This window comes from Scyliorhinus torazame, chromosome 10 (genome assembly GCF_047496885.1).
Source record: "Scyliorhinus torazame isolate Kashiwa2021f chromosome 10, sScyTor2.1, whole genome shotgun sequence".
Lineage (NCBI taxonomy): Eukaryota > Metazoa > Chordata > Chondrichthyes > Carcharhiniformes > Scyliorhinidae > Scyliorhinus > Scyliorhinus torazame.
The window spans coordinates 191,387,956-191,414,552 of NC_092716.1; the positions used below are offsets into that span (position 1 = coordinate 191,387,956).

General features: G+C 47.1%; 1 protein-coding gene across 3 annotated transcripts in view; it reads left to right on the plus strand.

Moving 5' to 3' along the window:
* The window catches only part of tead1a (TEA domain family member 1a), a 356,877-nt gene that overhangs the window by 133,051 nt on the left and 197,229 nt on the right, over window positions 1-26,597 (plus strand). For all 3 annotated transcript variants that reach the window (XM_072466178.1, XM_072466177.1, XM_072466179.1), the window contains exon 3: window positions 10,430-10,684. In XM_072466178.1, the coding sequence (XP_072322279.1) occupies window positions 10,537-10,684 (148 nt within the window). In that variant the 5' untranslated portion in view covers window positions 10,430-10,536. The remainder of the gene's footprint in view (window positions 1-10,429; window positions 10,685-26,597) is intronic.

The window sequence follows — 26,597 nt, forward strand, 5'->3', positions numbered from 1 at the left end:
TTAAATAATAATCCATTCTGCTGTTATTCCTCCCAAAATGGATAGCCTCACACTTGGCAACATTGAATTCCACCTGCCAGACCCTAGCCCATTCACCTAACCTATCCAAATCCTTCTGCAGACTTCCGGTATCCTCTGCACTTTTTGCTTTACCACTCATCTTAGTGACGTCTGCAAACTTTGACACATTGCACTTGGTCCCCAACTCCAAATCGTCTATGTAAATTGTGAACAACTGCGGGCCCAACACTGATCCTTGAGGGACCCCACTCGTTACAGGTTGCCAACCAGAGAAACACTCATTTATCCCCACTCTCTGCTTTCTGTTAGTTAACCAATCCTCTACCCATGCTACCACTTTACCCTCAATGCCATGCATCTTTAGTTTATGCAGCAACCTTTTGTGTGGCACCTTGTCAAAAGCTTTCTGGAAATCCAGATGTACCACATCCATTGGCTCCCCGTTATCTACTGCACTGGTAACGTCCTCAAAAAATTCTACCAAATTAGTCAGACACGACCTACCCTTTGTGAACCCATGCTGCGTCTGCCCAATGGGACAATTTCCCTCCAGGTGCCCCGCTATTTCCTCCTTAATGATAGATTCCAGCATTTTCCCTACAACCGAAGTTAAGCTTACCGGCCTATAATTACCCGCTTTCTGCCGACCTCTTTTTTTTTTTAAACAGTGATGTCACGTTTGCTACTTTCCAATCCTCTGGGACCACCCCAGAGTCGAGTGAATTTTGATAAATTATCACTAGTGCGTTTACAATTTCCCTAGCCATCTCTTTTAACACTCTGGGATGCATCCCATCAGGGCCAGGAGACTTGTCTACCTTTAGCCCCATTAGCTTGCCCAATACTGCCTCCTTAGTGATTACACTAATTTTAGTGATTGCCCCAAGATTAGTGGTCGCCCGTCTGCGGCCTCCTCATCAGCACCCTGTGCGCTTGGTCTACCTCCAGGGGTTGTTCAAAGGCTTCCTCCTCCCATCCGCTTCTCCAGCATCTTAGCCACATACATGACGGCATCCGCAGCTTCAATGACTTTGGGCATCCCCACAATTATCCCCAGCGATTCTCCAGATAATCTTTATTGTCACAAGACCACTTATATTAACACTGCAATGAAGTTACTGTGAAAATCCCCTCGTCGCCACATTCCGGGGCCTGTTCGGGTACCAGCTTCTCTTTCAGCCTCTCTTGGGTCTCCCGCATCACCCTCACCTGAACCACCAACAAGGCTAACTGCTGCTAGTGCTCCCCCACCGCCTACTCCACTTTATGGATCGCCCGGCTCCCGGACTCCAGCCTCTTCTCCACTCTCTCGATCCCCGAAAATTGGCTCCACCACCATGGCAAGGTCTTCCAGGGCCTCTTTCCTCATGCTGGCAAAACGTTTCATTTTTTAAAAAAAATTTAATTTTTAAAAAAATTCTCCTTTTTCACGTTTTCTCCCACATTTACACACATCAACAATAAATAATAATCAACAAGACATGTCAGTCCCCATAATAACAACGATCCCATCCGCCCACCAACCCCCAAACCTCAACCCGCATGTTTACATAAACAAATGACAAAAAGGAATCAGGGATTACCCGTAGTCACCTTTAATCCACACGGCTCTCCAACCCCCCCCCCCCCCCCCCCCCACCCCAACCAACGCCATCCAGCCTCTAAGAGAGTACTCCTCCTCCCAACCTCGGTTCCCTCCCCCCAACTTTCCACCCCGGCTAGACCACTCGGTCCCTGTTCTGTCAGGCTCCGATGGCCGCAGCCCCTCCCCCCACCTCACTCCCGTTCACTGGCCGGCTTAAACCGGCCAGCGTGGAGGCCCCCGCCCGGGTCCCTTTCCCCCTTGCCCGGCCCTAAGAAAGCCCAAAGATCCCCTTTTAGCACACAAACCCCGCATATCCACCTACACCCCAAAGAGCCCTCCTTTCGAGTGAAAGTCCCGTCCAGTCCCTTCCCTTGTCCAAATATATGCAACATTGGCTCCTTTAGCCTCTACACCCGCGCGCAGTGATACAAAAAAAAAGAAGAAAATACAGTCATGAGTTTACATCGGCACATGACCATTCCTCAATTTGTCAGTTCTGCCACAGTCCTTCTGCCTTCGCAAACTCCTCCGCTGCTTCCGCCATTCCAAAATAAAAGTCCCTGAGCTTGTAAGTCACCCTCCGCTTCGCTGGATATACAATGCCGCGCTGCACCTTGCCAATGTACAGTGCCCTCTTCACCCGGTTGAAGGCAGCTCGCCTCCTCGCCAGCTCCACCGTAAAGTCCTGGTATACACGTATACCAGCTCCAGCCCACTGCACCACCCGCTTCTGCTTGGCCCAGCTCAGGACCTTCTCCTTCACACTGTACCTACGGAAGCACAAAGTCACTGCCCTTGGCGGCTCACTCGCCTTTGGTACAGGCCTCCACGACCGATGAGCCCGATCCAGTTCATATCGGGAGGGATCCTCCCCCTCCCCCAGTAGTTTGCCAGCATCGCGGCAAAATACTCAGTCGGCTTCGGTCCTTCAACTCCTTCGGGCAGTCCCACGACCCTCTCATTTTCTCGCCTGGATCTGTTTTCCATATCTTCCATTTTTCCTCGCAGATTCTTGTTCGTGTCCATCACCTTCCGCATCTCCTTCCCCATCGAGGCAAGTTGATCACCGTGCTGCAATACCGTCTCCTCCACTTCCTTCAGCGCCTCCCCTTGCTCTTGCACCTCCGCCACTGCGCTCGCCACCGCTGTCTTCACCGGGGAAACCGCCTCCTCCACCAGCACATTCAAAACCTCCCTCATCTCCTTCCTCACCATCTCCATACATTTCTCAATCTGCGCCAACTGCTTTTGGAATTCCGCAGCCATCACCTTAGTTAGTTCTTCAGCCGTAAGCACTGCGGCCTCCCCTGGTGCTCCAGCCTCCATTTTCTTTGTTGACCCTGCGGTGACCTTTCCCCTCTCCAACGGACTTTCAGCCTCTTTTTTCCTGGCCTTTTTTTTGGTGTTTTTCGACATCCTTCTTCTCCTTGCGCTATCTCCTGACTTTTACTGCCGTCGCTGGCCCTAGGACCGGGCGTTACTCTCCGAAAATGCCGTTCCCGAATGGGAGCCCTCCACTGTGCGGCTGCCTCCCTCCCGCCCGCCATCACCGGAAGCCGGCAAAACGTTTCATTGAGGAACGAGATTAACTGCTCCATTGACCACTGGGCAGGCAGATGGATGCCCTCCGCCATCTTATCCTGTGGAACACCACGAAGACTCTCCTGTTCCAGCTCTTTCCTTCTTGCCCCACTCCCAGTCCATGGATCCATCCAGCAGCCACACCAGAGAAGTAAAACATTCCCCTGGCACTCCTGCTCCTCTTGCACACAATTGCTTCACCTTTCGGGCGGGGAAAAGACCAAACAAATTCGCCTTGAGCGGGAACCACCAACTGTGCGAGCGCTCACTCCGTGCTGCCACCGGAAGTCCACTGGGTATGTTCCTTTTACTTGCAAAGAATAAGTCTGTCTGTTTGATGTATGTAGCTTCTACAAAGCATTTTTTTAAAAAAGAGTCCCCATTTTCTTTCCATTTAAGGGACATTTTAGCGTGCCAATTCACCTCCCCTGTACATCTTTGGGTTGTGGGGGGTTGAGATTCAGGCCGACACAGGGAGAATGTGCAAACTCCACGGACAGTGACCTGGGGCCGGGATCGAACCCGGGTCCTCGGCGGAGAATGTGCAAACTCCACGGACAGTGACCTGGGGCCGGGATCGAACCCGGGTCCTCGGCGGAGAATGTGCAAACTCCACGGACAGTGACCTGAGGCCGGGATCGAACCCGGGTCCTCGGCGCCATGAGACAGCAGTGCTAACCCCTGTGCACCCTCGCTTCTAGAAAACATAACCGATCATCTTAAATTGGCTGTGGGTATAATTCTTAACACATTGTGGATTGTTCAGCAAGTGCTGTCCAATCATGGAACCACATCTAATGTTAGACAGTGTTCTGAATTTTGAAAGCATGGGCTTGTTGAGTAAGCTCAGTACTCTGCCTATTACTAACAGCGGAAGGGATGTGCTGTTTAATACGATCCATCAGTCTTTGGAACTTGTAGCCAATTCACCTGGCATTGTACACCACATTACTCATTTGTGTGGTTGGTGAAATACCTTTTTGGATTGTTAGCAGCATCCTGTTAGTGGAAAATTACATTCAAGTTGCTGCTGCATAGTCCGAGCGTGAAACGGTTAGCTTCACTTTTGTTCAGATTTTTTGAGATACCTTACACTTCCAGGATAATTTGAGGTAGACTGGCACTTTTTAGGTCCAAAGGTGGCAGTCTTAGGCCTATTTGTGAGTATGTGCAATACTTAGCCAGCAATGGGGTAGCAACACCAGTGAGTATTTTACTCTACCCACGAACAGGATGCTGCCATCAAGCCAACATGTATCTTTCAACCCGTATCAAAAGGGAACACGCTATCTGGTCATTATCGCATTGCTGTATGTAGGACCTTGCAAGTTGGCTGCTGAATTTCCTACAGTGCAAAAGTAAAGTGCTCTGGAAAGTGCTGAGGTAACGAAAGCATGTCTTTCTTCTGTGTAGTGGGTGTTATCAGACAACTAATTGGTGTGTTGAGGGGGAGGGCGTAGAAAAGAAACTGGATTTGAAAATGCAATATCTGACGAAGTTAACAATATAATGAATACCATAAAGTTAATGCAAAAGAAAAAGTCTTGACAAAGCAAGTACAGAAAAGTTGTTTTCTTTAGCAAATGGTCATAAATTTAAAATAATTGGCAAAAATAAAGAGGAAATAAGGAAAATTATTTTTTTAATCAGTCATTAAGATCTGGAATGCACTACCTGAAAAGGTGGCGGAAGCAGATTCCTTGGGACTTTCAAAAGGCAAATAGGCGTGTACTTGAAGAGGAATAGTTTGCAGGGATGTTGGTGGGGTGTAGGTGGAGGGGAATAAAGAGGTGACTAAATTGGAGAGGTGTTTCAAAAAGCCAGCCTGGGCACAATGGGCTGAATTATCTCCTCATATAATTTTAAGATGCAAGCAGATTACATTGGCGAGAGTTGACCTCAGTTAATATTTATTAAGTTGTGTAATTCTATATTCTTGCTATACGATCTTTAAATAAGTTATCCTGAATTAATATGGTGCTGAGTCCCAGGTGCTCTGGTCTCTTATGATGTCTGGCATAAGAGGCCTCTGCCATTTTAATGAATCGCTTCCTCTCCTTCATGCCCTTGTTGCAAGTGTTTAAATGGGGCAGAGTGACCTTGGAATATAGCCACACAAGTCACCAGAAGTGATGACACAGATTATTCACCTGAGGAAGGAGCAGTGCTCCGAAAGCTAGTGTTTGAAACAAACATGTTGGACTTTAACCTGGTGTTGTAAGACTTCTTACTGTGCTCACCCCAGTCCAATGCCGGCATCTCCACATCACAGATTATTAAGACCATTGAAAAAAAGCTCCCAACCATTTCTGGAGGGATAGAATTGGAAAAGAAAAGTAGGTGGCCTTGGTGGGACCAGACCCCGAGTGCTGTGTACAGGTTTGGCCTCCATGTTATAAATAGAATAAAGAGGTAATGAAGAAGGTGCAAAATGGATTAGCTATAATGATGCCAGGCACAGAGAAGATATTTCCTCTTATGGGGAGAAGAGTGTAAGGGGCATCATTATAAGAGGGACACTAATGAATATAATAGGTGTGGTAAACCACTGTTAGTGTATATGTATTGTGGTAAACTGTTACTGTACTACATGTATTGTGGTAAACCACTGCCTGATGGCTCCGCCTCCCCTCGGGCTCAGTATAAAGGTGGCTGACCTCCGGCCCTGCCCCAGTTCGGGATCAGTGGCCAGGAGGCTTCCTGTTTAGCTTATTAAAGCAACAGTTTCGTTCACTACTCATCTTGTGTCAATTGATGGCACATCAATTTAATAAGCTAAACTTCTAAGATGAATTCATCACTCAAGCCTGATCGCCTGGAGCTGGACCATAAGCAGCCGACGCCACTGCGCCATTCGAGCACTGGCTAAGTTGCTTCGAAGCTTACCTTGGATCCTCCAGCGACGACATCACCGACCTCCAAAAGCTTTGAATACTCAACGCACGGGTGAGCCCGTAAGTTTTCATTCTTATCAGAGACTCCCCCTCGTATACAGAGGCGATAATGCTGCTGAAGGGACAGTACATAAAGGCAGTAAACGAGGTGTCCGCCAGGCACATCCTTGCCACGAGGCGACAACGCCCCGGAGAATCACAAGCCGAATTCCTGCGTGCCTTGCGGGTACTCGGCCGGAACTGTGCTTGCCAGGCGGTAACGGCTGTCCAACACGTGGAGCTGCTGATCAGGGACGCCTATGTCGTGGGCATTAAATCCAATTCCATCCGCCAGCGCTTGCTAGAAGGGGGTACACGCGGCCTCCCAGAGACAGTACAGCTCTCAAACTCGCTGGAAGTGGCTTTCCAGAACATGGAGGCCTACACCTCTGACCACGCGGCACCCTCATGGACGCCGCCATCACCCAACTCGAGTGCGGCGCAAGCCTGTGCTGCGCAGCAGCCCACCAACGTCGGAAGCCCGAAATGCTACTTTTGCGGCCAGGGTAAGCACCCCAGACAACGCTGCCCTGCAACGGGTGTGGGAGGAAGGGCCACTTCGCCAAAGTCTGCCAGGCCCGATCTGACCCTAAAGTTCCTAGGTTGAGCAGCGCTGCCTGTTGTCTGTCGGGACTGCCCCCAACTGCCGCGTCACCCGCCATGTGCGACCCGTGGGCGCCGCCATCTTCGCTGCCACCTGCCATGTGCGACCCGTGGGGGCCGCCATCTTCGCCGCCATCTTTGATCCCACCCGCCACACTCGACCCATGGGGTCCGCCATCTTTGACGCCACTTTCGATGCCACGCGCCACCCATGGGGCTGCCATTTTGGAACCACTCCGCCGCCTCCCGGGGCCCCTGCTCACCCGGTCGTATGCTGGCCACCCCTACCTCCGACCGGCCCACCCACCACCTTCCGAAGTTCGCCTCCATCACACTCGATCAGTCTCGACCTCATCCTCTCACGAAATCCACGATGACCGTCCGGATCAACGGGCACGAGATGGCCTGCCTCTTCAACTCTGGGAGCACAGACAGTTTCATCCACCCAGATATGGTAAGGCGCTGCTCCCTCCCAATTTTACCCGCGACCCAGAAAATCTCCCTGGCTTCCGGATCACATTCCGTAGAAATCCGGGGGTACTGTGTCGCGACCTTTTCGGTACAAGGCGTAGAGTACACCAACTTTAAGCTCTACGTCCTCCCCCACCTCTGCGCTGCCCTATTACTGGGGCTCGACTTTCAGTGCCACCTCCAAAGCCTTACCTTAAAGTTCGGTGGACCCCTGCCCCCCCTCACAGTCTGTAGCCTCGTGACCCTTAAGGTCGCCCCACCCTCGCTCTTCGCTAACCTCACCCCGGACTGTAAGCCCGTCGCCACTAGGAGCAGACGATACAGTGCCCGGGACAGGGCCTTTATCAGGTCGGAGGTCCAGCGACTCCTACGTGAGGGGATCTCCCTGGAGAGCCCAATGGTGGTTGTCCAGACTGGGGAGAAGCACCGGATGGTCATCGACTACAGTCAGACGATCAACCGGTACACGCAGCTCGATGCGTACCCCCTCCCTCGCATATCTGACATGGTCAATCAGATTGCGCAGTATCGAGTCTTCTCCACTGTTGACTTGAGGTCCGCGTGCCATCAGCTCCCTATCGGCCCGGAGGACCGCCAATACACTGCCTTGAAGGCAGATGGCCGCCTCTACCACTTCCTCAGGGTTCCCTTCGGCATCACCAATGGGGTCTCGGTCTTCCAGCGAGAAATGGACCAAATGGTTGACCAGTACGGGTTGCGGGTCACGTTCCTGTACCTAGATAATGTCACCATCTGCGGACCATGACGCAAACCTCCGGTATTTCCTCTACACCGCTAAGCTCCTTAACCTCACATACAATAAGGAGAAATGCGTTTTCCACACACCCCGCCTAGCCATCCTTGGCTACGTTGTGGAAAACGGAGTCCTAGGGCCCAACCCGGACCTCCTGGAACTTCCCCTTTCCCACTGCCCCAAGGCCCTGAAGAGATGCCTGGGGTTCTTCTCTTATTATGCCCAGTGGGTCCCCAATTATGCGGACAAGGCCGGTCCACTCATTAAATCCACCATTTTGCCCCTGATGGCTGGAGCCCACCTGGCCTTCAACAGCATCAAGGCAGATATTGCCAAAGCCGCGATGCACGCTGTGGACGAGTCCATTCCATTCCAGGTGGAGAGCGATGCGTCGGACTTTGCCCTGGCCGCTACCCTCAACCAGACGGGCAGGCCCGTGGCTTTCTTCTCCCGTACCCTCCATGCCTCCGAAATTCGACACTCCTCCGTCGAAAAGGAAGCCCAAGCCATTATAGAAGCTGTGCGACATTGGAGGCATTACCTGGCCGGCAAGCGATTCACTCTCCTCACTGACCAACGGCCGGTTGCCTTTATGTTTAATAATACACAGTGGGGCAAAATCAAGAACGACAAGATTCTGAGGTGGAGGATCGAACTCTCCACCTACAACTACGATATCTTGTACCGACCTGGGAAGCTCAATGAGCCCCCTGATGCCCTACATGTGCCAGCACACAAGTAGACCGAATTTGGGCCCTCCTCAATGACCTCTCACCCGTGGGTCACCCGTTTTAAAAATGTTATCAAGTCTCGCAACCTGCCGTACTCCATCGAGGAGGTCAGGAAGATGACCAGGGACTGCCAGGTCTGCGCGGAGTGCAAACCGCATTTCTATCGTCCCAACAGAGCATCGACTTCAAAAGGCCCCTCCACTGACCTTAACGTGTACTTCCTCAACGTTGTTGATGAGTACTCACGATTCCCCTTTGCCATCCCATGCCCTGACATGACCTCTGCCACTGTCATCAAGGCCCTGCACAGTCTCTTCACCTTGTTCGGTTTCCCCATCTACATCCATAGCGATCGGGATTCCTCCTTCATGAGCGACGAGTTGCGTCAGTTCCTGCTTAGCAAGGGCATCGCCTCAAGCAGGATGACCAGCTACAAGCCCTGGGGAAACAGACAGGTGGAGAGGGAGAAGGTGACGGTCTGGAAGGCCGTCCTTCTGGCCCTACGGTCTAGAAGTCTCCTGCTGGCAGGAGGTCCTTCCCGATGCGCTCCACTCCATCCGGTCGCTCCTGTGCACTGCCACCAATGAGACCCCTCACGAACGTATGTTTGCCTTCACTAGGAAGCCCACCTCAGGGGTCTCGCTCCCATCCTGGCTGACAGTCCCAGGGCCCGTCCTCCTCCGGAAGCATGCGAGGAGTCATAAATCGGGTCCCCTCGTCGAGAAGGTCCTGCTCCTCCATGCCAATCCACAATACGCCTACGTGGCACATCAGGACAGGCGACAGGACACTGTCGCCCTCCGAGATTTGGCACCTGCAGGTTCTCCAGCGACCATCAGCACCACCCCCGACCCTACACCATCTCCCTCCACCAATACCGGGCTACTTCAAGATTTGGCACCCGCAGACTCACCAGCGACCATCACCACCACCCTTGCCTCTACACCGCACCCCCCTCCACCGACTCAACTACTGGGCGAAGAAGGAGACAACATGCTCCCGGACACGCAGGTCTCAACACCAGTGCACACACCACAGCCGGGACTGAGGCGATCAGAGCCGGAGGTCAAAGCTCCCGACAGACTCGAGCTTTAAGTCCACTTCACCCCCGCTGGACACTTTTTTTTTAATGGGGTGAATGTGGTAAACCACTGTTAGTGTATTATATGTATTGTGGTATACTGTTACTGTACTACATGTACTGTGGTAAACCACTGCCTGATGGCTCCGCCTCCCCTCAGGCTCGGTATAAAGGTGGCTGACCTGCCCTGCCCTGCCCCAGTTCGGGATCAGTGGCCAGGTGGCTTTCTGTTTAGCTTATTAAAGCCACAGATTCGTTCACTACTCGTCTTGTGTTAATTGATGGCACATCAATAGGGAATTCAGGAGAAACATTTTTCATCAGGGGAATGGTGGGAATGTAGAACCGGCTGTCGTAGGGAGTGGTTAAGATGAATAACATTGATGTATCTTAAGGGAAGCTCGATAATCCAAACATGTAAGGTAGAAAGGAATATCAGGACATGCTGACAGAGTAAGGTGGGAGAAGGATTGTGTAGAGCACAAACACCACACAATGGTTGGGATGAATGGCCTCTTTCTTTGCTGTAAATTCAATGTCTAATGCTCTTCCTAAAGCAAAACTATGAAGATGTTTAGTTAAGCTTGAAAATGTGTACTTATTTACAGTGAGAAACTCGACTTGCAGGGAATTTGAAAAAAAACAAAATAATTGTTTTTGTCTCTCTAGATTTTCTTCTGACTGGGCTCCAGGCTTAAGGCTTGGAGAAATCCACTAGCGCCATTGATTCCAACAACTGGAGCGGCAGCGAAAGCCCTGCCGAAAACCTGGAGAGGATGACGGATTCTGCTGATAAGCCGATGGACAATGACGCAGAAGGTGTCTGGAGCCCTGACATAGAACAGAGCTTCCAGGAGGCCCTGGCCATCTACCCACCATGTGGGAGGAGGAAAATCATTCTCTCAGACGAAGGCAAAATGTATGGTGAGTCACCAGGACTGTAGCAAAGGGGGATGCTATTGGGAGCAGATGATTTCACAGCTGGTACCAGCTGTGCTCCTGTCTGCCTCCCTCTCTTTCTCTCTCCCCTTTCTCTCCCCCCCCACTCTCCTCTCCCCCCCCCCACCCCACAGAACTCAACCCTAAACAACTCCCTGCATAGCTCTCAGATGAAGTAATGGAAACCAGGATAGCTTTTTTTTTAACGCATGATGTTCTGCATCCCTTTGCAAGTCCTAATTACGACAGTTTGCTACTGTGCAGCTGTCATTCTAAGTGAATTGCATTAAGAAAAACGAATATTGTGCTCCTGAAGCAAGTCTTGCAGCTGCTGGGGAGGATAATATTAGGGCCAGGGAAGAGCGAGAGAGACAGTTGAGGGGAAGGGTGACTGGGTTAAGTAACTTGACAATGTTACAATAACATTTGGTTTGTGAAATTTATTCAGTGCTGTTAATTCGTGTAAAGATAATCGTTTTTCCAAGTGGAGAGGCAGCTTATTGAGGCAGTGTCGTACTAATCAGTTAAAGTTATGTCTGAGGTTGCATTTCAGACAGGCCTACTCCCAGGCTCCGATAATATAAATAGGGACACATTATTTCCAGTGGTAGGGGAGTGGGTAACCAGAGAACGCAGATTTTATATAATTGGAAAACAAACCAGATTGAACTTTTGTTTTTTTTCCACAGTGAGTGAAATGAATCTGACATTAATTGCTTACAGTCGATTCATTGGTAACTTTCAAAAGACATGTGGATAAATACTTGAAAAGGAAAAATTGTAGGGTTATGAGGACAGAGCAGGGAACATGGGACTAATTGGTTAGCTCTTTCAAAGAGCCTGCACAGTCACGAGGGGCTGAACAGCCTTTTCCTGTTCTTTATAGTTCGATATAGAAATGCTACAAAGTGCTTCACGTAGTTCACATTTCAGTGCACCATTTCTGTTGTTATTGTGAGTGGGTTAATAAAGAGGGCAGCCAGATTTGTACACAGCAAGTGCCCACAAACAGCAACAAGACGAATGACCACTTGATGTCCGTGCCGGTGTTGATTGTGGAAGCAATGTCAGGCAAGGCACTGGGACTGCTTTTCATAACATTGCCAAGATATCCACAACAGATGAGGGGTGGTGAGGGCCTTGGTTTAACATTTCACCACTGCCCCTCCCTCATCATAGCATGGAACTGTCGGACTAGATTACCTGCTCAAGCCCCTTGAGTACTGTCAGCTCCACCTACACACAAGTTACATAAGACTTCAGTCATTTTAAAAAAAAGGTTCTGAGTTTGTTCCCGTTGACTTGTAAAGTGCTAAATATCTGGTGAATCCAAATTGTTCAGTTATGTCAATCACTGAACCAATGTTTTTCACTCCACTGTGGCCCAAGGAGTTTTGCTGACTTTGTAGTTTTAAGTGCTTTGCTTTTTGGTTTTAAATGCTTCCCTGGAACCTATTCCACTCGGCACTCCCATAATATCCTGAAGCTATACAATGTATTAACAGCCAGTCCAGCAATCTCTCGATTTTCAAATCCTCACCCTCTCTGTCTCTGTAATCTCCTCCTGTCCCCCGACCTTCAGATCTCTGCACTCCTCTAATTATGTCCACTTGATATCCCCAGTTTAATAACTCCTTTGCCTATCTGTGCATTTACCCCCATTAGCCTGTAACACTAGAATTTCCTCCCTAAATCTCTATCTCTCACTCTCCTGCTTTAAGCTGATCATCAAGAAACCTTGTCTTTAACCAGGCTTTTGGTCACCTGTCCTAACATCTCTGTGCCTCAATGTCAATCTTTATCTGAGTATACTCATGTGAAGCACCTTGGGACATTTTGCATAGAGTTATATAGAATGTGCAGGTCAGAATTTGACCCAACTGGTCTGCTGGTATTTATATTCCTAAGTCTCCTCCCATTCTATCTACCTCACTTCAGCCTTTCAGGATATCTTTCTATTCCCTCTTCTCTCATGTACTCATCTAATATCCTTTTTGAAAGGGGCAGCACGGTGGCCTAGTGGTTAGCACCGCTGCCTCACGGCACTGAGGTCCCAGGTTCGATCCCGACCCTGGGTCACTGTCCGTGTGGAGTTTGCACATTCTCCCTCTGTCTGCATGGGTTTCACCCCCACAACCCAAAAATGTGCAGAGTAGGTGGATTGGCCACACTAAATTGCCCCATAATTGGAAAAAATAATTGGGTAATCTAAATTAAAAAATATATATATATCCTTTTGAAAACATCTCAGCCATAAGTTCCACGTTTTAATTACTCTGTAGCACAATCAATCACTCACGAGACGAGATGAGAAGGAGTCAAACAATGGCTTTATTACGCAGACTTGTTCCCCAGCAGCACAGTTACAGAATGTGGCTGCTGGGAGAACCTGGGCTCTTATACTCCACCTTACTGGGTGGAGCCAGTAGGCAGCTGATCCAATCGGGACTCAGCGTCTATCCACCAATAGCCTCTCGGCATCACAGGGTACCGTAATACCCCTAATACATACCACCACACTTTCTGATTTGAGTTAGTATCCTATTTCTTATCGGATTTATTGGTGACTATCTTGAATAAGAAAGTAAAGAGAGGTTGATAGAATCTCTTTATATCTCAAAGTACCTTCCATGGGAGAAAACTTCAGATTAGTACGCCACCACTTACATCAGGTGACACTAAGTTGGAACAATATTTGAAAGGTTAAGCACGCCAACACTGCAGCCAGCTCTGGTGAGTGAGGTTAATTTTCAATGCATAAGACCATAGGGAGCAATGGAAGAGTTGCAGAGAGCGTTAGGAATGAACACCACTACAAATTATGTAGTGCTGACTGTTTTCTGTTGTCACTTGTTCCAATGGAAATAGTTGCCAAACTGAAGTGGAAATGGAAATGTTACTGAGGGAGTGCTGCACTGTTGGAGATGCTGTCTTCACGTGAGACTTTAAACTAAAGTCTTATTTGGTCCCTCAGACAGAGGTAAAAGATTCGGCAACCACTATTTCAGTAAAGAGCAAGGTGTGTTCTCCCCGGTGTCAACATTTATCTCTCAACCAACATCAACTTTTAAAATGATTACCAGATCCTTTTCACTTTGTCATCTGTGAGAGCTCACTGTGCGCAAATGGGCTGTTGAGCTTTCTATATTACAACAGTGACTACACTTCATTGGCTATAAAGCAGTTTGCGATGGTCTTGATGGGGTGAAAGGTGTTATAGAAATGCAAAAGCCTTTTCTCTAAGGATAGCGGAATTATCCAATTTTAATGTTCTGTCATTCAGTCTACAGAATGCAAAACCATTGCTGTCAGGATCAGGACATTGCTTTGACAAGTTTCTATGCTATTATTTTGGACAGGATATTGCTACATGTTTTGTCTCCATGATCCCAAGTTATTTGTCGTGTTATGGTGTTGAACACCCTCTTCAACAAAGGTGTTGACTATGGGTTAGTGCAACCCATCTGCTGGGTGTTTAGAATTGTGTGTGCAATGACAATGTTCTCATTAATAGTGCTCCATTTTGAAGGCATCTGAAGCACAGGAAAATGAGGAGGTCATTCGATCCTGAGAGTCTCTTCTGCTATTTAATTGGATCATGGTTGTTCTGAATCTGAACCCGCTTTGGTTCCGTAACTCTTATTACCCTTGCATAAATCTCAGTAAGGACATTTTCATTTTCACCCTCTCGGCCTCAACAGCTTTCTGAGGGTCAGTGTTCCAGATTCCCACTCTTGTTTGTGTGGGGGTAAATCTGCTTCTTGATATAACCCCTGAATGACATAGCTCTAATTTTCAAGCTTATGCCCCTTGTTTTGGATTTTGCCCCCAGAGGAAATAGTTATTGTTCTATTCGAACAACTCCTTTGATCATCCGAAAGTTGGCAGCTAATTTGCACACAGAAGGACCTCCCACACAGCAATTGGATAATGACCAGATCATAATTGTGATGGATAAATATTAGAGAGTGTGTTCCTGCTCCTCTTTGAAATAGTGACTGGGGATCTTTTCCACTTACCTGGGAGAGTTGACAGGACCTCGGTTAAATATCTCACTCTTGACAGTGCAACAATGCCTCAGCACTGCACTGCAAGTGACAGCCAGGATTATTTGCCCCATTCTCTGGAATGGGGCTGGAACCCACAATCCAATGCAGTATGCTCCTCTTCCCCGCTCCTTGGAGCTTCCTCTCTGAAACATTCTGGAATGATGGCCCCCTCGACCTGGAACGTTAACTCTGTTTCTCTCTCCATAGATGCTGCTACACCTGCTGAATATTTCCAGCATATTTTTTGTTTGTATGGGGGCAGCACGGTGGTGCAGTGGGTTGGCTCTGATGTCTCATGGCGTCAGGTTCGATCCCGGCTCTGAGTCACTGTCCGTGTGGTGTTTGCACATTCTCCCAGTGTTTGCGTGGGTTGCGATGGGGATTGCAGGCTGCCTTTATGCTTGCATGCCTAGTAGTACCTCACCAGAGTCTGGACTCTAGGTCTGTACTAGTTGGAGTTTAGAAGCATGAGGGGGGATCTTATTGAAACTTACAGGATACTGCGTGGCCTGGATAGAGTGGAGGTGGAGAGAATGTTTCCACTTGTTGCAAAAACTAGAAGCAGAGGACACAATCTCAGACTAAAGGGGCGATCCTTTAAAACAGAGATGAGGAGGACGTTCTTCAGCCAGAGGGTGGTGAATTTGGAGAACTCTTTGCCGCAGAAGGCTGTGGAGGCCAAATCACTGAGTGTCTTTAAAACAGAGATAGATAGGTTTTTGATCAATAAGGGGATCAGGGGTTATGGGGAGAAGTCGGGAGAATGGGGATGAGAAAAATATCAGCTCTGATTGAATGGCGGAGCAGACTCGATAGGCCGAGTGGCGTAATTCTGCTCCTATGTCTTATGGTCTTCTGTGTAATGTGTAGAAGTTTTTTGAAACGTTACTAGGCACAAGTGCTGTGGCTCTGCACAATATCGAGCCATTATAATCTGACAAGTGTTTAAACCTGCAACGCGTAACTGCCCTTTTTATTTGCTTCTGAAGTCTATTTTGTGTATAACTCAGTCCTGGCTCCTGCTCAGTCTCACCAGCAGGTATCCCGTTGAACTCTTCTTCCTATTCCACCCCCTCCCTCGTCAATGACAGTTTTACATTACCTCAGTCAGTCCTTCACCTGCACGTCTCCACAATCTATCCTGCAATCGCTCACGTTCTGGCTCCTTTTTTCTCTCCTTTTCTCTTTCTCGCCTCGTCTTTTTTTTCTTTCCCCCTCTACCCTTTTTTTTCCTCTTTCTCACTTTCTTTCCTCTTCTTCACTTTCTCTCTCCCTTTCACTTCACCCTCCCTCCTTTTTTTAAACCTAGGTTCCATTTATCTTCATTTATGCTTTTCCCCTGTGCCCCCTTTCTGTCTCTTATTTCTGCCTTGAATCACTTGGAAAAGCACAGGTAATGCAGCTTCTAAAGGCTGGACATACTTCATCCTTACTATTCTGGAACCCTGAGATTACCAAATGACCACGTGAAGTGTGATCCTGGAATTCCACATCCAAGCACCTTGAGGGATGTTTGCTATGTTAAAAAGGAACTATATAAATGCAAAATCTTGCACAGGAAAACATTCTTCAACCTATGCAGTTTATTAATGCAAATGTGGTTTACATCAACATGTTTTTGACACTTGACAGCCACAACAAAGTTGTTGCCCATCAGAACCATGCATCAATCTGCATAATTATATCCTGTCTGAAAACTTGGTCCTACTGCATTGTATCTTTCAAAGGCATCGCATGCGAAAGTGTTGCTCCAATGGCACTTAATTGCAAAAACAAAAATAATCATGATTGGCTGAAAGCATCACTTTGCTGATAAGTTACCAGTTAAATATTGGATTAACTACATAGAATGACTACAAAATACAGCATGAAAAAGTGTAGCACTGCCCACGTTACCTCATAGTCACCATCCAGCCGCTCCCTCCCCTCAGATTCGCGGCAGTGGGTCCTTCATGCGCTATGGTTCATGGACGCCCAAGTGTGGCATGATTGCTCCTGGATCCCCCTGTGCAGTTTGGCGATTGCAGCTGCAGGGCACTAGCCTACCTATCCTGATGCTCAGGCCCAACCTTCAGTCCTTGGCAATTATGGATTCCACCACTAACCCTGACTTGGAGAGTGTGTGTTATGACCCCCTCAGGGGCCAAACCCGATATTGTATACGGTTCCTCTCCTACACCTTTGAGTATGAACTCCCGAGGTGATTTCTTTTTTGGGGGGGGATACGGTTGAGGGGGGGGGGGGGGCGGTGGAACAGCCTCTCCCTTAGTTGGGAGGAACCTCATAGGATATAAACTCCGACCTGGGAGCAGTTCAGGGAGGGTGACCCTGTGGGTGAGGAGTAGTGTAATTGTAGTATTGCGAGTACAGTAAATAAACAGAGTTGTTATCCTGCCTACCTGGTCGTATGAAGTCCTTACCTTCAGCTATCACAGTATGGCAGCTGAGATGGGTGAAGGATATATGATCATGGCCAATTGGTTGGACGATCATGACTTGCAGGAATGTGGGAGAGCACAAGTCCTGATAGAGGTCTACAAAATTATGAGGGGCATAGACAGCGTGGATAGTCAGAGACTTTTTCTCAGGGTAGAGGGGTCAATTACTAGGGGGCATAGCTTTAAGGTGTGAGGGGCAAGGTTTAGAGGAGATGTACGAGGGAAGTTTTTTTACACAGAGGGTAGTGGGTGCCTGGAACTCGCTGCTGGAAGAGGTGTTGGAAACAGGGATGATAGTGATTTAAGGGGCATCTTGACAAATATATGAATAGGATGGGAATAGAGGGATACAGACCCCGGAAGTGTAGAAGATTTTAGCTTAGACGGGCAGCAAGGTCGGCACAGGCTTGGAGGGCCGAAGGGCCCGTTCCTGTGCTGCACTTTTCTTTGTTCTTTGTTCTCTTTGTTAATACTCAATGCACCTGGGCAGACAGTTGTCAGTGCATGATCTATAACTTAAAGCCCAATGGGGACTCAAATATTGCCCCCTCCCCCGTGACTGTCACGCCTTCCCTCTCCCAGTCTTAGTCTCCCTCCTACCCAGATCTGGAGCTTTGAACCCCCAGGCTACTAGCAGCAACATGTGATAGATTGTGCTTGGTTCTCTGGCACTCATGTAGAGAATAACAATGACTGTTGAGACTATACCCTATAGTTTCTGAGTAGGCCTACCTGCTTGTATGGTGAAAAGTAGCTTCCAAAAACGCCATGCAGTTCAGACAAGATAGAAAAAAAATCCCCTTCTAAAAATCATGAGCTTACGGACTACGGCCATACTAGTCTGGAAAAGCCTGATTTCGTCTGATCTTGGAAGCTAAGCAGACTCGGGCCTGGTTAGTACTTGGATGGTAGATTGCCTGGGAATACCAGCTGCAGGTGACTTTTGGGGCGACACGGTGGCGCAGTGGTTGGCGCTGCTGCCTCGCAGCCCCTGAGTCCCGAGTTCGGTTCCAGCCTCGGGTGGCTGTTTATGTGGAGTTTGCACTTTCTCCCCATGTCTGCGTCAGTTTCCTCCGGGTGCTCTGGTTTCCTCCCGCGGTCCAGGGACGTGTAGGGTGGGTGGACTGGCCATGCTGAATTGCCCCTTAGTCTCCAAAAGGTTAGGTGGGGTTACGGGGATATGGTGGAGGTGGGCTTAAGTAGAGTGCTCTTTCCAAGGGCCGGTGCTGATTCAATGGGTCGAATGGCCTCCTGCACTGTAAATTCTATGAATCAGACCATTCAGCCCAACCGATTTATACTGGTGATAGTTATTGAATATTAACAGCGCAGAAGGAAGCCATTATCTGTATGATTCACCTCAACTACTCTCTGCAATAGTGAGTTCCAGATTCTCACTACTCTCTGGGTAAAGAAATTTCTCCTGAATTCCCTATTGGATTTATTAGTGATTGTCATATAGAGGGCCTCTAATTTTGGTCTTGTCCACAAGTGGAAACATTTCCAAATCTGTCAAACTCCTTGAGTTCTTTAGAATCGAAAGTGATAAAAGTGTAACAAGGAGAAAGCTCAGTCCCTCAATTTTATTTTCCCCAACTACCATTAATTTCATGCTTATTTTGTAAATCAGTTATTTTGTAACTGTAATTTTATTTTTGGCTGGATTTTCTCTATTACTCTGGTCAGTGTAAATAGATAGAAATGTAATTTCTATCATTGCAAACCTTTTTTAAATTTTTTAAAATTACTTTTTCTGAGTTACCAAGCCAGGGCTCAGAGTGTGGGTCAGGGGCGAACTCCTAATCCAGCTCCTCGCCTGCTCCAAAAACCAATTCAAATTGAATCCAATTCATGGTCCCCACAAGAGAGACATACCAGAAGCATTGTGGATAGCACAATTGCTTCACAGCTCCAGGGTCCCAGGTTCGATTCCGGCTTGGGTCACTGTCTGTGCAGAGTCTGCACATCCTCCCCGTGTGCGTGGGTTTCCTCCGGGTGCTCCGGTTTCCTCCCACAGCCCAAAGATGTGCAGGTTAGGTGGATTGGCCATGATAAATTGCCCTTAGTGTCCAAAATTGCCCTTAGTGTTGGGTGGGGTTACTGGGTTATGGGGATAGGGTGGAGGTGCTGACCTTGGGTAGGGTGCTCTTTCCAAGAGCCGGTGCAGACTCGATGGGCCGAATGGCCTCCTTCTGCACTGTAAATTCTATGAAATTCTATGATCTGAGCCAAAGGCTCAATCTACATTACACTCGATCTTAGCCAAAAGGCTGAGAAGCGATCTATCATTGCAAACCTGATTGAGAGAGGAGCTACTTCCTCTGTTGGGAGAATTGCATAACCTTAAAATCAGAGCTAGGCCATACAGGAATGATGCCAGGAAGCACTTCTTAACGTAAAGAGGAGTGGAAATCTGGAACACTCTCTCACAAAAAGCTGTTGACATTGGGAACAGTGGGGGAGGGAGTTAATTGTGAATTTCCCAAACTGGGATTGATAGATTTTGTTATGTAAGAGTATTGAGTGTTACAGAAACAAGATGGGTGAATGGAGTTGCGATACAGAACATCCATGATCTAATTGAATGGTGCAGTTGACTGACTGACCTCCCCCTGTTCCTATATAAACAGGATACTTGGGGAAAATTGTAAACTTGCATCCTCAGTGGTTAAAACAGTCTTGTAAGACATTCCTTACAGGTAGGCCTGATTTCTTTTGTCTGGAACTTAGGGCATGAGTGAGGAATGTGACTGATACTGGAACTCCGCAGTGGGTGCTGATAAATTCTGTGTTTCTGAGCAATGTGCTGCCTCTGATTTCCTCCCACTCCTCATGCCACCTAGCCAAGCTTGCCCTCAGATTGTCCTCCAGCCTTAGCCCTGTGCCAACACCTCTTGTAATTTCCACTCCCACCTTCTCTTGAGCTATTTTCAAGTTCATCTTGTTCATGAAACCTACCCGATGTGCCCTTGGCCCCACCCTCAAGTCCCAACTACCTTCCCTTATTATCTCCTTTCCAACTGTCAGTTTAACTACTTGCCTCCCTTGAAAACAGCCATCCAGTCAAGAGTAATGGTTCACAATTAATACAGCTAATGGGAAAAAGCTCCACAAACATTCCCATTCTCATTGATGGCAGGGCCCAGCACGAGTGCAAACGACAAGGCTGAAGCATTTGGCCAGAAGTGTTGAGTGGCTGATCCATTTCCACCTCCACCTGAGATTTCCAACATTTTAGATGCCACTCCTCAGCCAATTTGATTCTCTCCACGTGATATCGAGAAACAGCTTGAAAGGCACAGGGTACAGCAAAAGCTGTCAACCTTGATAACATCCCAGCTGTAGGCTTGGTCCAGACTTGTGCTGCAGAACTAACAGTGACCTTAGCCAAGTTGTGCCAGTGCAGCTCTAACATTGGCAGCTACCTGATGGTGTGAAGATTTGCCCCAACAATGTCCTGTCCGTATAAAGCAGCACTGTGTGGGTGCTACGCCGCAGGGACTGCAGTGGTTCAAGAAGGCTACTCACGATCATCTTTCAATGGCAATTGTGAGTGCTGCTCTTGGTCGTGATGCACATGTTCCATTTATTTATTTTTTAAAAAATATTTTCATTCTCCTTTTTCACATTTTCTCCCAAATTTACACCCACCAACAATAATCAGTAACAAATTTGTCAACACCACATCAATAACAACGCTCCCATCCTCCCACCAAACCCCAAACATTAGCCCTCATGTTCACGTAACAAATGACCATAGTCACCATTAACACACACAGCCCCCAACCCCCCACCCCCCCCACTAATGTTTGATGTTATCCAGTTCTTGAAAGTGCATAATGAATAATGCCCATGAATTGTAGAACCCCTCCATCCTTCCCCTCAGTTCAAACTTAACCTTCTCAAGAGTCAAGAATTCCAACAGGTCCCCCTGCCACGCCAGGGCACAGAATGGAGAGGTTGTTCTCCAACCCACACATCCCATTTATTAAGTTGTGAGGAACTTCAGTTATATTCAGAGACCAGAGAAGCCAGGGTGTTCTCCCTAAACAGAGAAGGTTAAGGAGGCGAATTGATAAATATATTCCAAATTATGAAAAGATTTGATAAGAGTTTTTTTTTTAAAAAAGGAGAAAGTTTCCAGTGGTAGGGGGTTTGAGGAGAACATTTTTTCCATGCAGTGAGTTGTGATCTGAAAGGCTGAGGGAACCAATTCAACAGTAACCTTCAAAAGGGAATGGAATAAATACTGAATTATGTTGGGCCTTGGAGAAAGAGTAAGGGGACTGGATAGCTCTACCAAGGACAATGTATGGGCACAATGGATCAAATGCCCTCCTGTGCTGTATGATTCCAGGTTCTGGGACCCGCCTCCTCAAAATTACATACTTGACTCCTCTGCCCTTGCAAACTACCGCCCCATCTCCCACCTAATTTTTCTCACTAAAGTTCTCAAACGTGTTATCGGCTCCTAAATCTGCAGGGTAGGTGGATTGGCCACGCTAAATTGGTCCTTAATTGGAAAAAAATGAATTGGCAGATCCATTTTAAGCCATCTGATTCGGTTTTGCAAAAGTACGGGTTTTAAAAAAATGTATTTTACTACAAACATGTATCAAAACAGGTTACAACAACTAAACAACCCGGGAAACATGCTTCCCAGCAATCAACTGCAAAAGTAAGGTTGAGGTGCAGATCAGCCATATTGAAGGCTCGATTTATTGGGAGAACTCAGTCTCACATTTATTGCCATGGACTTGTTGGTAATTTTATGGTTTTGCTTTTGAGAATTTAAATAAAGTATGCAGAAAAAAAATTACCTTTCAGATTCTGATATCGTAAGTGACCTAAACACACACACTCTGCCTCATCTTACCAGACAGACTGAGTTCTAGGGTCTGTTTACACACTCCCTGAATCAGAAAATGTGCTGGAGAGTGTCACATTACCTGTAGAAGGCGTGTGTGAACATGCAAGGTAGAATTGGGCATTGGTGACTAGAGGCAATCCATTTCCACCTGCCAGGTTCAAATCAATTTCTTTTTAAACCAGTTTTTAGCAGCTGTAGGGCATAGGCATTTTTGTTAAAGCATCAGCCTGCTTTAAAATTGGTGGATTCTCCAACATGTACATGCTGTGCAAACAATTTCACCCATCTGCTGTGCAGTGGGTTTGAAGCTTGCTTTTAACCGTGTGGCATTTTGAGAACAAATTAGTCTCTAGTTTTTCCAAAGAAGTAAACCATTCAGAAGCATTTTTCCCCCCAACCCCAGAAATTTACAGTACCAAATTCATTTTTTCCAATTAAGGACCAATTTAACACACCTACCCTTCACATCTTTGGGTTGTGGGGGCGAAACCCACGCAAACATGGGGAGAATGTGCAAACTCCACACGGACAGTGACCTGGGGCCGGGATCGAACCTGGGACATTGGTGTCGTGAAGCAGCAGAGCTAACCACTGCCCTGTTGAAAAGCATTTCTAACTGAACAAAGAAAAATGTACAAAATCGCAAATTCACATTAATTCGCTGCTACATTGTCACACTCACACACTTGCGTGTACACATATATCACACACACGTTTAGATATATTCACATGCACACGCTCACCTGTTCTCACTTAGTCTTACTCAAGGGGAGGAAGTGGCATAGTGGTATTGTCACTGGACTGATAAACCAGAGGTCCAGAGTGTTATGGGCCAGGGATTAGAGAACCCCAAAGTGTATCATGGAGTTCACCTGACCCACAACCTTTAATAGATTGTGGTATGGGGAGCACACAGCCCACTCTACAGGTGTGGTACAGCAGAAATGGAAAAGTATTTTTGAAAAGCAAAACAATGTTTATTCTATGAACTCAAGTTAACATTTTAAAAACATACAGTGAACATCTAAGCAACCATCAGTTCAAATACAACCCCCAAAGAATACAACACTAGATAATGCTTAAGTTGTCCTTTTAACATCCAGAAGACTTAAAAACCTTTAAACAAAATCACATCAGGTTAAAGTCACTACTAAGAGCAGTTATTAGTTTTAAATCACCAAAGGATCGATTTACAGTCTTTAGAATACAGAGAGAGATTCATACACCTTCTGGCTGTGACTGCAGCTATCCAGCTCTGAAAACAAAACTAAAACACGCCCTGCAGCAAACAGCCTAAAACGAAAGTAAAAAGCTGAGAAACAGGCTCCCACTCTCTGACATCACTGCAGTAATAAACACCCATTTCTTAAAGGTACTCTCCCTACAGATATTTATATACACACCCATTTATAAATACCCATTTCTTAAAGGTACTCTCACATGACGAGAGTAATGCTCTGGGAAACCAGGTTTAAATCCCGCCACTGTCGATGGTGACATTTGAATTCGATAAAAAAAATTAAGAGTATAATGATGACTGTGAAACCATTGACGTTTGTCATAAAAACCCAACTGGTTCACTAATGCCCTTTCGGGAAGGAAATCTACCATCCTTACCTGCTCTGGCCTACATGTGACTCCAGATGCACAGCAACGTGGTTGAATCTTAACTGTCCCTCAAGGGCAATTAGGGATGGGCAATAAATGCTGGCCCAGCCTGCAGCACCCATGAACGAGAAACAAAAGTTGCCATTCACTTGCACACCATTATCCTGTCACTTAACTTGGGTTCTTGACTGCATACATTCTCACACTTTATTGCATTTGCTTTGTGCACATGGGTTCTTGCCCATTGTTGCCCCTTTCTTGCACATGTGCATCATCTCGCGTTCCTCTCTTGCCAACACATTCTCACATATCTTGCTCTCATGAGCACCTTTGCGTACATTTCTGCAAAGTCTCGTGCGCACTCCTATGCGTGAACATCCTTGCACAACATCTCGTGTGCAAGCATGTCATTGCTCGTGGTGAGTCAGAAGTATGTTACAGGTGATAAGTGTAAGTGCAACATTTTCTGGAAGTGCACATTTATCCAAAATGTTAATGTGTGTAGCATTAGGTAAAATCCTTGCGGCACGGTGATGCAGTGGTTAGCACTGCTGCCTACGGCACTGAGGACCCAGGTTCGATCCTGGCTCTGGGTCACTGTCCATGGAGTTTGCACGTTCTCCCCGTGTCTGTGTGGGTTTCACCCCCACAACCCAAAAACGTGAATTGGCCACGCTAAATTGCCCCTTAATTGAAAAATTTATTTAAAAAAGTGAGTCTCCTGCAGCATTGCTACATCGGCTTTCAAACTTTTAAGATGCGCAAGCACCCTTCACCTCTTGACTGTGCTTCCCAACCCCCTTGCTTTCCACGTGACTATCCTAACTGGGGATCTCTCACCCCCCCCTTCTTATTCACCATCATCATACCACCGATGATTCTGTCATTCTTGCATCAATAGACTAAATGCTGAGCTGTATCTTTTAAAACTCAGCCAAGCATTCCTAATGGCTGCAGCTGTCATAACAAAAACTTTTAACTACTTTGTTTGAAACTGACCAAACAGAATGGTGTCCAGTTGTCATATCAAACCAGAGTGCCAATCAGTCAATGGATGGGAGCAAGTGCAGATATTTTGTTCAACTTTCAAGAGCAGAATCTTTTTTAAACAGCCAGGGGCGTCAGCCAGTTTAAATCACAGCACGGGTCTTATCAGCCTCTGCAGTCATGTTATTAATTTTACTTTTTTAATGCATTTTAGCACTTTTGACAATTGGAAAAGTATTGTTAACGCATGACACCAATTACACAATGCTGGTCAATGTAAGGACCAACTTGTAATATAAGGGTATCTGGCATAGCGAGGATTAATGAGGCAATAGGACTGGGTGTGATTTTCTGTCGGCGGGGTCCTCAGCTTCGCTGGCAGCTGCATGCAGATTTCCTGACGGCGTGGAGTGCCCTCAATGGGAGGGGAACCCCCATTGGCCAGCTGCCGGTTCAGAGGATCTCGCTGACGGTGAGGGCTGATGGGACGGAGAATCCCGCCCATGACCTGAGACTTGTGGACTGAGTTTGTCAGTTGTGGACTGGACAAAGACCTGTGTAGAAGCAAGCATGGAGTTGGCTCATAGCTTGGTCTATACCCTGTATATGTCTACATAGTTATGTGTTATCAATGAACACTTAATGTAATCGCTTCTCAGCCTATTTTGCTAAGATCAAGCATTAGATCAAGCCCAAGGTGAGGTTCCATGCCTTTTCTTGTCAGCTTGGATCTTGTATGTCTCTCTTGTGGAGACCAAGAATTGGCTTCAATCTGAATTTGAATTTTTTTGGGGGAGCAAGCAATGAGATGGATTAAGGGTTTGCCCTGACCACACTCTGTGTTGGCTTTGTACTTTAAGGATGTGATTGGAAATAAAAATGAACACTTAATGTTGAACCAAACAAGACTCAGAACCTCTTCATGATTCCTACTGAACATACAACATATAACACAACGTACCGTTGCAGGATAGTTCCCTGTGATGAATCATGGTATTAAAAACATTTGAAGGTGTAAAAACATTTACATTTACCATTCAGAATGTTCGCCACTTGGGCGGCACGTGGCGCAGTGGTTAGCCCTGGGACTACGGCGCTGAGGACCCGGGTTCGAATCCCGGCCCTAGGCCACTGTCCGTGTGGAGTTTGCACATTCTCCCTGTGTCTGTGTGGGTTTCACCCCCACAACCCAAGAATGTGCAGGTTAGGTGGATTGGCCATGCTAAATTGCCCCTTAATTGGCTACACTAAATTTATTTTAAAAAAAGAATCTTCCCCACTTCTCAGCAGGCTTCCCCCGATGGTCACTACCTCTCCAGGAAGGTGCGGTCTTTTTTGGGGCTTGTAGAACCCACTCCAGCAAACAAAAATAGTATATGGAAAGAAATACAATTTTCCTGTAGTCCTCATGATGGGGACTTGGAAGAAGTGTGTGTGTGTTTTGCACCCAAGGCTTCCCCCACCTGACAAGCAGTCACACAAAAATGGAGTGGCGTCTGGAAGGCACAGGACAATTGCTTTGCCAGAAAGAAAACAAGTTCAGTGTTTTGATACTTGTCTTTTTTGGGAGACAGCAATCTGACGCTTAGCATTTAAATACCCTGAAATGCTAGCCTGCTTTATCCACATCTTTTACTACCTTAAGGTTTTTTAAAGTGCTTAAAAGTCAATAAAGTATCTTTTTTAAAAATAAATTTAGAATACCCAATTCATTTTTTGCAATTTAGCGTGGCCAATCCACCTACCCTGCACATCTTTTGGGTTGTGGGGGCGAAACCCACGCAAACACGAGGAGAATGTACAAACTCCACAGTGACCCAGAGCCGGGATCGAACCTGGGACCTCAGCGCCTTGAGGCAGCAATGCGAATAAAGTAATTTTGAAGTTTAATCGCTGCTGCAATGTAATAAATGTGACAGCGGATATGTGCACAGCAAGCTTCCACA